Source organism: Zingiber officinale, chromosome 5A (assembly GCF_018446385.1).
Source record: "Zingiber officinale cultivar Zhangliang chromosome 5A, Zo_v1.1, whole genome shotgun sequence".
Lineage (NCBI taxonomy): Eukaryota > Viridiplantae > Streptophyta > Magnoliopsida > Zingiberales > Zingiberaceae > Zingiber > Zingiber officinale.
In genome coordinates, this window is record NC_055994.1 from 68,435,106 (window position 1) to 68,449,222 (window position 14,117).

The 14,117-nt window shown below is 40.0% G+C and overlaps 1 protein-coding gene and 4 pseudogenes across 1 annotated transcript; 4 read left to right on the forward strand and 1 right to left on the reverse strand.

Annotated features, from left to right (window-relative positions):
- Positions 1 to 3,980: 3,980 nt before the first annotated feature.
- On the forward strand, positions 3,981 to 4,124 carry LOC121983690 (annotated as a pseudogene).
- A 780-nt stretch (positions 4,125 to 4,904) lies between these two features.
- LOC121983691 lies at positions 4,905 to 5,048 on the forward strand (annotated as a pseudogene).
- A 4-nt stretch (positions 5,049 to 5,052) lies between these two features.
- Positions 5,053 to 5,210, forward strand: LOC121983415 (annotated as a pseudogene).
- Positions 5,211 to 5,675: 465 nt separating this feature from the next.
- LOC121983689 lies at positions 5,676 to 5,849 on the forward strand (annotated as a pseudogene).
- Positions 5,850 to 6,292: 443 nt separating this feature from the next.
- LOC121982872 lies at positions 6,293 to 8,731 on the reverse strand. The gene is made up of 2 exons (XM_042535899.1): positions 8,453 to 8,731; positions 6,293 to 7,241 (listed from the first exon to the last, which is right to left on the reverse strand). Exons 1-2 carry the CDS (start codon positions 8,589 to 8,591, stop codon positions 6,565 to 6,567), a joined length of 816 nt encoding a protein of 271 aa, XP_042391833.1. The 5' UTR covers positions 8,592 to 8,731; the 3' UTR covers positions 6,293 to 6,564.
- Between the last annotated feature and the right edge of the window lie 5,386 nt (positions 8,732 to 14,117).

The window sequence follows — 14,117 nt, forward strand, 5'->3', positions numbered from 1 at the left end:
CGAAATCAGAAAGAAGACCCTTGGACTTCAAGTAGGTTGTGGTGGCATTCATAGCAAGCTCGAAGGCATTGTACATCCGTTCGCAGACTTTTTCAGAGAATTCGACTGAACGGATGTAATTTTACCTCAAGGCGGCGACTCAGCTTGGCTCAGTCTCCTGGTATTCTTTGAGGGCCGCTTGGGAGGCGTCGGCGGTGGCCTGGTGTTCTTGCAGGGCAGCCTCAAGTTTCGTCACCACGTCCGATCGGGCCGCCTTCTCGCCGGCCAGCTGGTCTATCAGCTCCTTAACTTTTTACTCCAGGCCCCAAGCCTCGACATTCTTCTTCTCCAGGTCGGCAATTGCCGTCTTCTTCCGCTCAGTCGCCAGGCTTATTTTTCGGTCAAGTGATTTGACCTGTCGATCGAGCTCGGACAAAGTATGCGCCTGGTCGGCCGTTTTCTTTTGCTCCGCCGCCAGCAAAGCTTGGGTCTTTTTGAGCTCTTTCTGCAGCTCGGCATATGATGGACCTTGTGAGCCGGAAGGGCCGCCCGGAGCCTTCAGCCTCTTTAATTCTTCGTCCACCATAGCCAGATGGTTGCAGACGGCGATCTCCTCCACCCATCTCTGGCGTAAGCAAGAATTGTTAATGGTCGATCGGAAAGAATGCATAAAAAATTTCGGAAGAAAACACACTTACCCCAGTGGCCTGCTGCATGTGGCTATTGGCCAAATTGCTGAGGGGAATCATAGCGACGCGTGCCCGAGCGTCGGCCCACATTTCGGCTAGAGGCCCTTTCATTGTGATCATGTGCACGGGCGCGGTTGGTCGATCGGCCTCGGGCATCAATTCTTCGGTTGGGAGGTGAAGTGAGACCCTGACGGTACGGCGCCGACCAGGAGTCATCTGGGCGGAAGCCGGGGAAGGATCGGAGGCCGGCGCCGAAAATTGGGACAAAATCACCGAACGTTGGACTTGGCGGGGAGCGGGTGGAAGGGCGCTGATCGGAACGGCCTCGAGGGGGTCCGCAGACGCGTCTAGTTGGGATGGCGTCCGATCGGACAAGATCGCCTCCACCTCCGGCGCTTTGCCGCGAGAATCAGCGGTGGCCCGCTCGGATGGATGGACCGCAGATGTAGCCGAGCGGAGTGGTGTCTCCGTGCGGCGCCTCTTTTGTCGGAGGGGGCGCTCTTCCTCCTGAGCCGAGCCTTCCTCTCGGACGGAAGGCTCTCGACTAGCAGTTGCGCCAGCCGCTGGCTCCGGGAGAGAAGCCTGAGCGGCTGACTCCCCCGCATTCGTATCGCTCTCTCCCTCATGTGAGCCGACCGACTCAATGCCAAGCGTCTCCATTTCTTTGGCAGCTGCGGCCTCGAGCACCGTCGCCTTCCTCTTCAAAATTCCGGCCATCACCGACTCCATGACAATGTTCGCTGCAAAGGAAAAAGGAGAAAATCAGTTAGCAATCAAGGCAAATGTACAAGTAAGATTCTTACTGAAGCCGCTCGGGAGGGGGGTCCTGATCGGGCTCAGGCCGAATATGTATATCACCCCTTCAGGCAGGAACTTAGTGATGTCAAACTTCAGACCAGCTAGCATGTTGGCTGCGTGAAGATAGTCCGGTCGGATCTTGAACCTTTTGAGCTCTGGTGAGATTGGTGGTCCGACCTACCACTGGGTTCGGAAGGGGGCCCGCTCGGGCATACGAAGGTAGAAGTAGAATTCTTTCCAATGCTTATTGGAAGAGGGTAGTTTATTAAAGAAAACTAAACCGGGCCGAGCCTGGAACATGTATGTGCCCAGCTCGGACTGTTTAGGGTAATAAAAATAATAGAAAACCTCCGGTCGGAGGGGGATATTGTGGATTTTGAACAAGACGACAATGCCGCATAAAAGGCGGAAAGTGTTGGGGACTAGGCTTCCGAGCGGAATGCCGAAAAAGTTGCAAACTTCTACGATGAAGGGATGGATTGGAAAGCACAGACCGGCTACGAATTGGTCGCGGAAAATGCAGAAAGCTCCATGCGACGGCTTGTGTGGCCGAGCGAAGGGGGAGGGTAGGATGATTTCAAAATCAGAGGGAATTTCGAAAGAGTCCATCAGAATATCGGCGTCGCGCCGATCGAAGCGCGACTCCATGGTAGTATACCATGGGTCGAGGGCTTGATCTTGAGGCTGAGAGGAACTAGCCATTGTCCGAACGGACGAAACCAAAAAAGACGAAGAAAGGCAGAGGATAGAAGAAAGAAGATGGCAAACGAAACAGTGCCCCGAGGACCAAAACTCGAGAAAAGAAAGGCAAAGAAAACACAAGAACCAAAGATAGAACAGAAAAAGAGCCTTTCATAGAAGAAGGAGGATCGACGAAGAACGCGGGATCGCCGGAAAAAGAGAACTGAAGCTGCCGAAGCACTGAAACGCCGAAGGAAGCTTCTGGGCACGCGAGAGCAGAAATGCTGCGAAGACGGAGAAGGCGAAGGCTTTATAGGGTTGAACCCGAGCGGCCTCCACCGTCGGATTCAGGTCGCGAGAACCGGAGCACGCATCACGCCGTCCATTTCAAACTGCCTCGGTCTCATCACCCGCGGCGCCGCCGCCGTACGATGACGGCAGCAATGCCACATGGCATTCCACCACGGGATAACATTTAATAAGCGCCTTATCGAGGCACAGAACGCGTGCTTGGCCTTAATGTCGAAGATTGGCGCAAATTCCGAAGAGATCCGAGGAATGTTGTCGTTGACTGAATGTCGTAGCTACCCACATGGGGGTCGAGCGGAAGATAGTTTCACAGAGACACCGCTCGGTGCAACTAACAGTCCAGTCAGTCGGACTAATCGCCTCCTTCGACTAGACTTGAAAGGGAGGCAAGTGATCCGGCGGTATAGACAGGGGACCCCCTTTGAGGGGAATCAACGCCACGTGGAGGACAAAAGTCAAGGGCAGTGTGAGGTTCAGCCGACCGGAAAAGGAGGGACCGACCGGCCGAACGGGGTATAAGCGGAAGCAAAGACAACCCGACGGGGAGTCGGGTCTCCGACGCTCATGGTGAACAGGGTCGCCGGGCCAAGCAGGTAGCCCGCTCGGCCGAGGCATAAAGCAGCAACGTCCGGTCGGACGTGATGGGACTGCCGAGCGACCGGACGCTCAGCGTGGGAACAGAAGAGACAAAAGGACAAGGGAAACATCGGGAAACATCTTCTGACAACAGGCATGTCCAACGACCAAGTCATACGCCGAACCTTACGACAGAAGGTTATGGCGTCCCATCAGAGAGGTGCTCGGACTGTAGCAGTATGGTGTCAGGCAAGCTCCTCTGACAAGCCCATACTGAGATATGGTAAGAGGACACGTATTCGCCTCGGTATGTGTGCATAAGCCTCTTCACAGCTCTATATAAGGGTCCTCACACTTCGCCGGAGGTACGCATTCTCTGAAATTTGAAGTCACCTTTGCATTTTCCTCTTGCCTGACTTGAGGGTCGGAGGGTCGTCGCCAGGAACCCCTTCCCGGCCTGACTTCTTTGCAGGTTCGCCAGAGATTGGTGCAGCTGGTTGGAGATAGAGGAGAGCGCCACGTACTCAGCGTCCGTCGACTCAGCGTTCGGACAGGATCAATATCCTTTTTTCTTTTCACACCGAAAATAATTTCAAAGTTTATTAATAATTTCCACAACTACGGTATATTATTGAAAATTTTTATTATTAATCAATCAGGGATCTAAAGTTCAAGACTCAGCTACGGCGTATTATTGGAAATTTTTCTTATTAATCAATCAAGGATCTAAAGTTTAAAACTCAACTACTGCGTATTACTGGGAATTTTTCTTATCAGTAATTTTCTCTTGTTTTCTTTAATCCCACATCTTAGGATTGATAACACTACGAGCGGAAAAGCTTTTATAAATACCTTGGGTCGGTGACATTAGAAAGCATACTTTAGGATTGACAATATTGCGAGTGGAGAAGCTTTTATAAATACCTTGGGTCGGTGACATTAGAAAACATATTTTTCTTGACATTTTGGCTAAAATTAAGTATGATATTAAATTAATTTTTTATAAGGGGGAGTCTATTACAGTAGTTTTCTACTGAGATTCTCGAGCATCACCCTTGTATTGCACTATTGCATGGGTATGGCGCATCCTTACCTAATTTATGGGCATCCTCTTGGCTAAGATTAAGTGTAGTATTTGTTTTTATTAATTTAATATTCGATATAAAAAATTAAATTAATTTTTTATAAAGGAGAGTTCCTTACATAGTGCACCCTTTCCCAATTTATATACGACTTTTTGGCTAAGATTAAGTATAATATTTATTTTTATCAATATAATATCTTTTGGCTAAAATTAAGTATAGTATTTGTTCTTATCAATTTAATATCTAATTAAAAATTAAATTAATTATTTATTAAGGAGAGTCCCTTAAGGGTGACACTTGAGAATAAATCATATTATCATTGAATAATATTATTTAATTACTTAATAGAAAATATTCATTTTATAAAATTTACATGTATTCATATAACACACACAACGTCGTGTATTGCTAGTATATCTTATTATTTTATTAAGAATCTGCTCCCTTTACTAACTAATTTTGATGAAACCCAAAATAAAATTATGTTAATATCCTTTTTTGCATTTCACACTGAAAATAATTTCAAGGTTTATTAGTTAGTAATTTCCACAAACACATCAATCAGGGATCTAGAGTTCAAGACTCAGCTACGGTGTAATATTATAAAATTTTCTCATTAATCAATAAGGGATCTAGAGTTTGAGACTCAGCTGCAGCTTATTATTGAGAATTTTTCTCATTAATCAATTATAAATCTAGAGTTCTTTTTAGTCTCACATTTTAGAATTAGTAACACTGCAAGCAGAGAAACTTCTATAAATACTTTGGGTCGATAATATTAGAAAATATACTTTTCTTGGCTTTTTGGTTAAGATTAAGTATCATATTAAATAAATTTTTGATAAGAGGGAGTCCATTACAGTAATTTACTGCTAGGATTCTAGAGTGTCACCCTAGCATTGCACTATTGTATGGATCTGACATTCCCTTACCCAATATATAAGAAGCTTTTTGGCTAAGATTAAGTGTAATATTTGTTCTTATCAGTTTAATATTTGATATAAAGAATTAAATTAATTTTTTATGAAAGAGAGTCTCTTATCCGCACGTACTCATGTATTATATTACACAAGCAACCAGGAGCGGAGCCACATATAGCTTTGGTGGGGCAGTTGCTCCACCTCAAATTTTTATAAATATCCCTATAGGTGTATAAAATTATAAAATATTAGAGTCTTGCCCCACTAAAAAAATAAAAGTAGGGGCAATACTAAAAAATTAAAACTATTTTCTATAGGCTCATTCTTCTTCCCTTAGATCTCTCCTTGCTTTGCCCTACTTGGTATAAGGGGCCTAGCTTACGTAATGTGTATGCACGATTACTTGTTATTATTAAGAATCTAGATCCTTTATTAGCTAATTTTAGTGAAGCCTAAAATGAAATTATGTTAATATTCTTTTTTATTTTCGCAGTAAAAATAATTTTAAAGTTTATTAGTAATTTTATATATAAAAAATATACATTGTTATGATTCTCTTTAGTCTCATATCTTAGGATTGACAACACTGTGAACAAAGAAGTTTCTATAAAGACCTTAGGTTGACCACATTAAAAAGCATACATTTCTCAGTCTTTTCGCTAAGATCAAGTGTATTATATGTTATTATCAGGTTAATATCTGATATAAAAAATTAAATTAATTTTAACAAGAAAGAGTTCGTTACAGTAACTTGGCTACTAGGGTACTCTTACTTTACACTATTGCATGAATTTATGAGTCTGAAACACTAATTTACGTATATTTATGTATTATATTACATATGTAACGCGTGTGTATAATATATAACGCGTGTGCACAATGACCAGTATATAAATGATCTATTTTTTATACTCGGTATTCAAATTTTATAAGTAGTATTTTATCTATCAAATAAATCTTAGATATTGATTAGTAAAGATTAAACCATCTATCATATGATAATCTCTCTACCAAAATAATATTCTTTTATTATTTTAATAAAAAAAATCAAATAAGCTAAGTGGGAACGTGAACCGCATGTAGATTCCTTTATTTGTATCCATTCTCCTAAATTGTCGATTTTTTTTATCATCAAGCGCTTTACAAAATTATCTAAATTTTCAAACACAATTTTAATACAAAATATCATTTGACCTAAAAGTTTGTTGATTTCGCAATTTTCAACAATTCATAGTTATGTCTGACTCTATTAGCATCATCTAACATAATCTTAAAAGAAGTTATTATTTATCAGACTATTTTGATACAATTGATAAAAGAAAACCTTAAATTTGACAATTTTTTTTAGTAGTGCGAACTCAAAAATCTTTACCACCAAAATAAGAAAATTTTGTGAGAACAAGGTACCGATTTGCTACATCTCGATCTCGATCATGATCTTGAAATCTGTTCTCCAGTGTGAGAAATTGCTGGTTATCATCTATTTTCTAGTGAATCTTCATAAATTACTCGAAACAACCAAATAACTCAAAAGATTTGGATGCAAAGGGCAGAGATCATAACAACAGCGCATATGCTGCAATCCATGAAAATGGTACCTGCTACTTCCTGAAAGATCAACCATGCCTCCAAAATATCGCTCAAGTTCCCCGTCCAATGATACTCCAGTTTTTCGTTCTTAGCTGCCTGATTTGCCATCAGAGGCCAAAAAACAATGGTCAAGTCCGCCAAGATAACAAGGAACAAAGGTCTGAAGTTAATGCTTCCGCCAAATACACCACCAAGGCAGCTCGATATGACGGTGAAAATTGCGATCGCAAATGCACAAAGCAAACGTGCATTTTCAGAAGCCGAGACAACATGGCTGACTTGCTTTGATGAGATTGTCACGTGTTTCATCAACCTTGCTGATAGAGTTGTATCTAAAACTTGATCAGATGATTTCTGCGCCACCACCGAAGCGTTACAAAGTTCTGAAACCTTATTCCTTTGCAGCTCATTCACTTGAGGCTTTAATTCAAACACAGTATTATTGTGTTCCATCTTGTTGGCACTAACCATTCCAATGCTTGCCTGAGTTGTAGGAATTGGTTTGTGTTTATTGATTTCTTCTCTTTCACTAGCAGTGACTTGGCCATCTTTGTCGCTCTTATATTGGTCAGTAAGATGAGCACTAGTTCCCTCAACACTGCTAAATGGAGAACCTACAATAAAATGAGAGCCGATGAGCTACTAAGGTTTATGTAGAGAAAGATAACTCCTTCCAAAACATAATTACTAGGACACTAATATCAATAAGTATTAAACAATATTTTCTAACAGCAACAAACATCGAGAGAAATAGTATGGTGAGCTAGTTGGTGTATGACCCATTGTCCGTCAGCAAGAAGGAAAATAAAGCATCAGAAATCCTCAAACTCAAACTCTATCAAGAGAAACAAATACATCAAGTTTCCAGTGCAGTGTCTAGACGTGGACCTTGTGCTTTCAAATAGCAAATTTTACTAGATACATAACAAGAAAACTTAGAACTACCAAATAAGCAGTTATCCCACAACAAGACATAACAAAGAGACAATGCAAGAGTCTATTCCAGGTCTCCTAGGAAAAAAGAACTAATGTGTAACACAAACTCCTCAATCAATCTTATGTAAACTATCAGAATTTTGACAAGCCAATGCGATTGAATTGATGTGGTGAAAATCGGAGAATGGATCCACCTTCTTGTTTCCACATCTGCGGTTGTACAAATATGAGCAAGCTGGCCGATACCGAATGACAACCTTCGGCCATACACCACATTAATTCAATATTAACACATATAAAGAAACACAGACAATTAGCTTGAACGAACAAGGAATGCACAGCACAATTTTACCAGAGAACGGTGTCAAAAGACGGCTATGTAGGAAAACATAGAGGACAAGCATTGAAATGGATTTTACCAAGAAGACGACCTATGATCATGCCAAATTACTGCACAAGGAGCCGTCTTATTCGGTTGACATAATCTTCAAAAGTACAACTCCGAGGAGGAAAAATGCTGCTTTTCGATTGGCAACACAAGTATCCAATCCCCAAAAATTTCTGCCTAAACCTCAGGCAACTAATGCCATGAGAGGAAGGACACAAGAGTCGAACCAAATCTAGATGAGAACTATAAGGCATGCGATTGCATTGAGAGAGTAGAGAGAGAGAGAGAGCGCTGGAAGAGGGAGGATGTGACTGTAAAAAAAGGGGAAAATGATGCCTTCCGAAGTTCCGATTGGAAATGAAAATCGAATCGAGTACCAAATTGAAACACAACTGATACCGTCAGAGGAAAGTATATTGAAATCGAACTAAATCTCGACGAGGACAACCTAACTAAGGAACATGCGATTGCATTGATCGAGTAGAGAGACAGGGATCGCACCGGAAGGGGGAGGATGTCCTTCATTGGGGCCACGAGGGGATGAATCGGGGACGGATTGGGCTTGCCCGGAGATTAGGGCAAGGCGGTCGGATCCGCGCTCCAAGATCCTTCGCCGGCGAGCATCCCGCGCGTTCTCCATCTCCTCATCTTCCTCGATCTCCCATCCTCCTTTTGATCAGAAGGAGAAGGAGCGCCTTGGCCGCCGCCGACGCCGGGGAATAAGCTTCGCCGCTAATTTTACAGTAATCGTTGACCATCACATGAACCACAGAACCAGAAATTTCCATTTTTTTTATTTTGTATTTTTACCATTAATACCTTTCGTGATAATTTTTTTCCTTTAATTTCCAAAAAATCGAAACAATTTGTAATATAAAATACAATTTTATAAAAAATGGCAATGAGTATCATTGTTTCCGTCTTATAGAATTATTATTATTTTTAATGGGATCATCCGGTAGGAGGTTAGAAATTTTGATGGAGCTCAACAGATCACATTTATGAGAATGTTTGAATAGTTAAATATTTAGATTATAAAAAACAATTTAAACCACATTAACGAAGATTTTAATTTTACTTAGGATATTTTATATTTGAAGAATTTGAATTATTTGTGATATTGGATCATCTTTTAGGATCCATATGCATTTCATGATTTATACTAATAACTAATGAAAAATATAACCTACCTACATGATTAATTGAATTATAAGAATTGAATATTTAGAATATCAAAAATAAAATAAAATAAAACTATTACCATATCCCCCCAACAATCTTTTCGATAGCCAAGGTTCTATTCTTATGTAAGGCAATTTATATTTGTAATGCCCGAAAACATGGACAAATTTAGTCGTTAGATGAAGAATCGCTATGCTTCTAAATTTATCGGATAAACAAATCAGTGACAAAGATCACCCACTAGTTGGATTGAGAATCGTATATCCGGATTATTATAAAAACAATTAAAACCAAGAAAATTTTTGTCAAAGTAGAAAACAAAATGTTCAGTTGTAATTATATTCTCTTTTTACCTCTCTTTATCCAAATAATTAAACTTTTTTTCTTTTATTCTTAGAATATTTTAAACAGAATAAAATAATTAAAATATTTAAATTTATGATTAATTAAAAACACTATATTTTAGAAAATAAAATAAAATAATTAAAAATCAGAAAGTATTTATCATGTTATCTACTTTTCATAAAATTTACTAAATCTTTTTAACGCCACGCCTAGGACGAATTCGGTAAGATATATTAAATTTTATATATGACATCAAAAATTTTGATATAAAGAAAATTACAACAATATGTACTAAAAATTCAATATACCGATTTTTCATTATATCAGATTTTTAGTATTGTATAAATTTAACATCAAAAATTTCAAACTAATCAATAAAAAAATTCAAACTATTCAAACCAAACAATTTTTTAAACAAAAATCGAACAAATTGATCAGAATATTGGTTCATTCAATTTATACTAGAATTAATTTGGAGAATCCAAAATAATAAAGCACCCAAAGCAATCATCGCCAATGTAAATGGAATGCGGTGGCATTTTATTAAAGCTACGGTGTTGATTTCGAAATCAGGACCGTATTGATTTTCAAATGAGTATTTATTTAGTATTTTGGTATATATCGAAATACTAAAAAATAATAAATTTCATGTTGATATTGATATTGATATTGATATTGATCCAAGTGCTGAGTTGATGATCGCTGGGGGTGCGGCGCTTTCGTTGACTCTGCGTGGTCCTTTGAGTGACGTAGGCCTCTAGCGGGAACCTGTAAGCATAAAATCGAGCCGGGAAGGGGTTCCCAGTAACGGTCTCCGACGCTCAAGTCAGCTCCTGGCGATAAGAAATCGAAAGAGAGTGGCAAGAAATCAATTCAACTGCTGAGCTTAACCTTAAGAAGGTAAAGCACAACTCCATTTTGATGGCGCAAAAGCATAAAGGCAAGGGTAAGAGTAAGGGAAATTCCCAAGCCAAGGGCAAAGGCAAGGTAATAAAACTTAAAGGAGGGGTTGCCAAGGATGCTACCTGCTTCCACTGCAGTCAGACCGGACACTGGAAGAGGAACTGCAAAGGATACCTGGAAGATCTTAAGAAGAAGAGAAATGAGATTTCTACTTCAAGTATATATGTTATAGAAGTCAATCTCTCTATTTTTTCATCGTGGGTATTAGATACCGGATGTTTTTCTCACATTTGTACTAATGTACAGACCTACGAGTAGGCAATGGAGCACGGGTTGCTGCTGTTGCTGTAGGAACTTACTTTCTATCTCTGCTCTCTGGGCTTGTACTAGAATTAGATGAATGTTGTCATGTGTCTACTTTTACAAAGAACATCATTTCAGTATCTTGTTTAGACAAGAAAGACTTTTCTTTTATAATAAAGAACAAATGTTGTTCCGTTTATTTGAAAGATATGTTCTATTGTAGTGCACCTCTAATGAACGGACTCTACATTCTAGACTTGGAGAACTCCATCTATAACATAAGTACCAAAAGGTTCAAGTCAAATGAAATGAACTGAATCTATCTCTGGCATTGTCGCTTAGGTCATATAAATGAGAATCGCTTATCCCAGCTCTATAAAGATAGTTTGCTGGACTCATTTGATTTTGAATCATATGAGACATGCGAGTCATGCCTACTGGGCAAGATGACCAAGACTCTCTTTAGTGGACACAGTGAAAGAGCAACTGACTTTTTAGGACTTATACATAGTGATGTATGTTGCCCTTTCAATGTCACTGCCAGATGTGGTTATAGGTACTTCATTACATTTACTGATGACTTCAGTAGATATCGTTATGTGTATCTGATGACACATAAGTCACAACCCTTTGAAAAGTTCAAAGAATTCAAGAATGAAGTACAAAACCAGCTAGGCAAGAGTATTAAAATACTTCGATCAGATCGAGATGGTGAATACCTTAGCCATGAGTTTCGTGACTATCTAGCTGAGTGTGAGATTCTATCCCAACTCACTCCTCCTGGAATACCATAGTGGAATGGTGTATCCGAAAGGAGGAATCGTACCCTATTAGATATGGTACGATCTATGATAAGTCACACAGATCTTCCTATATCTTTTTGGGGATATGCTCTCGACACAGCAGCCTTCACACTTAATCGTGTTCCATCCAAAACTGTGATAAAAATACAATATAGGATATGAACTGGGAGAGATGCCCAGATATCTTTTATGAGTATTTGGGGTTGTGAGGCTTACGATCCACGTCAAGTCTCGGACAAACTGGGACTCAAATCCGATAAGTGCTATTTAATAGGATATCCCAAGGAAACAAAGGGATATTACTTCTACATTCCCAGTCAACACAAAGTGTTTGTGGCTAAGACTAGGGTATTTCTAGAAAAGAACTTTGTTTCTAGAAAAACTAGTGGGAGTACGTTCAATCTTGAAGAAGTTCAAGATATGGACCATAGCACTGAAGCCTTGATGGAAGTTGAACTGGAACCACAAAGTGTTGTGGACGATGAGATTATTGCACAAGGAGTTGAGGAACAACAACCAGTTCAAGTAGACATACCTCTTCGCAGGTCTGACAGGGTACGTCATCAGCCTGAGAGATACTCATTTCTCTTGTCTGACCATGACGACGTTATGCTCGTTGAGAATGAGCCTACATCCTATCAGGAAGCTATGATGCGACCAGATTCTGAGAAATGGTTAGAGGTCATGAGATCTGAGATAGAATCCATGTACACCAACCAAGTATGGACTTTGGTTGATCCACCTGAAGGCGTCAAATCTATTGGGTGTAAATGAGTCTTTAAGAGAAAGACTGACATGAATGGACATATGCATACCTATAAGGGTCGTTTGGTAGCTAAAGGTTTCAAGCAAATTCATGATATTGACTATGATGAAACTTTTTCTCCAGTAGCGATGTTTAAGTCCATTCGGATCATATTTGCTATTGCAGCATACCACGATTATGAGATTTGGCAGATGGATGTCAAAACCGCGTTTCTGAATGGAAACTTGCTCGAGGATGTGTACATGATACAACCTGAGGGTTTTGTAGATCCACTGCATACTGGCAGAGTATGCAAGCTACATAAATCTATTTATGGACTAAAGTAAGATTCTCGGAGATGGAATATTCGATTCGATGATGCGATCAAATAGTTTGGTTTCATCAAGAATGAAGATGAACCCTGTGTCTACAAGAAGGTTGTTGAGAACACAGTTGTCTTCCTTGTATTGTATGTGGATGATATACTACTCATTGGAAATGACATCCCTTTGCTGCAGTTTGTAAAGACTTGGCTGGGGAATTGTTTCTCAATGAAGGACTTAGGTGAAGCAACCTGTATTCTAGGCATAAAGATCTATAGAGATAGATCTAAGAGATTGCTTGGTCTAAATCAAAATACATATATTGACACGGTATTACTACGGTTTGCCATGCAGAATTCCAAGAAGGGATTTCTGTCGATGTCACATGATGTGAGTCTTTCGAAGACTCAAAGTTCCTCTTCTAGAGAGGAGAGAAACCGCATGGATAAGATCCCTTATGCTTCAGTCATATGATCTATCATGTACGTCATGCTATGTACTCGTCCTAATGTTTCGTATGCTTTGAGCATGACGAGCAGATACCAGTCAGATCCAGGTGAGCGTCACTTGATAGCGGTCAAGAATATTCTTAAGTATTTGAGAAGGACTAAAGAATATTTCTTGATATATGGAGGCGATGGTGAGCTAGCTATAAAAGGTTACAGTGATGTCAGCTTCCAAACTGACCAAGATGATTATAGATCGCAGTATGAGTTCGTGTTTTGCTTGAATGGTGGTGCTGTGAGCTGGAAGAGTTCGAAGCAGGACATAGTTGTTGATTCTACAACAGAGGCCGAGTATATTACTGCATCAGAAGCAAGAAAGGAGGCAGTTTGGATCCGCAAGTTCATTATTGAGCTTGGGGTGGTTCCTAGCATAGTCGATCCTATAGAGTTCTATTGTGACAACAATGGAGCAATTGTGCAGGCTAAGGAACCTCGCTCACACCAGCGGACCAAACACATACTATGGCATTTCCATCTCATTCGAGAGATCATCGATAGAGGAGATGTAAAAATTTACAGAGTACGCATAGAGGAAAAAGGTCGCTGATCCCTTGACCAAGGCTTTGGCACAGAAAAAGCATGATGGTCACACTAGGTCATTATGCCTTAGAGCCTACACTGATTGACACTAGTGCTAGTGGGAGATTGTTAGTGAGAGCTCTAGAGCCAATCATGTGATGATTGTTGTATGGACTCAATATATCATATTCCTATATATATATAAAAGAGTTTCTTTATGGTTATTATACTTATTTGTATTGGTGCTAAATAACTAAGTATAATAACGCCCTTAAGTAGAAGGCTCATATCTATATCAATTGATTGGTTGAATTGATGATGAGATGATATAGAGAACACTACTCTTAATTATTCCTAATCAAGTATTAACATTCAGGGACAATGTTAATGCGTTGAGACTAGCATGTAGGTTAACTGGATGACTTGATCTCACAAGTCATGGATATTAGATATCAAGTTGACACATGGGTATGCATTGGAGAATGTATACTGAATGACCTTCCATGAGAAAGTATCATGGATTATTATATGAGTGCC

Excerpts from the sequence above, each read along its gene's own strand:
- LOC121982872 (XM_042535899.1), bottom strand. The coding sequence starts at position 8,591 with ATGGAGAACGCGCGGGATGCTCGCCGGCGAAGGATCTTGGAGCGCGGA. Across the intron at positions 7,242-8,452 it reads AGGACATCCTCCCCCTTCCG|GTTCTCCATTTAGCAGTGTT; the intron begins GTGCGATCCCTG and ends ATTTTATTGTAG.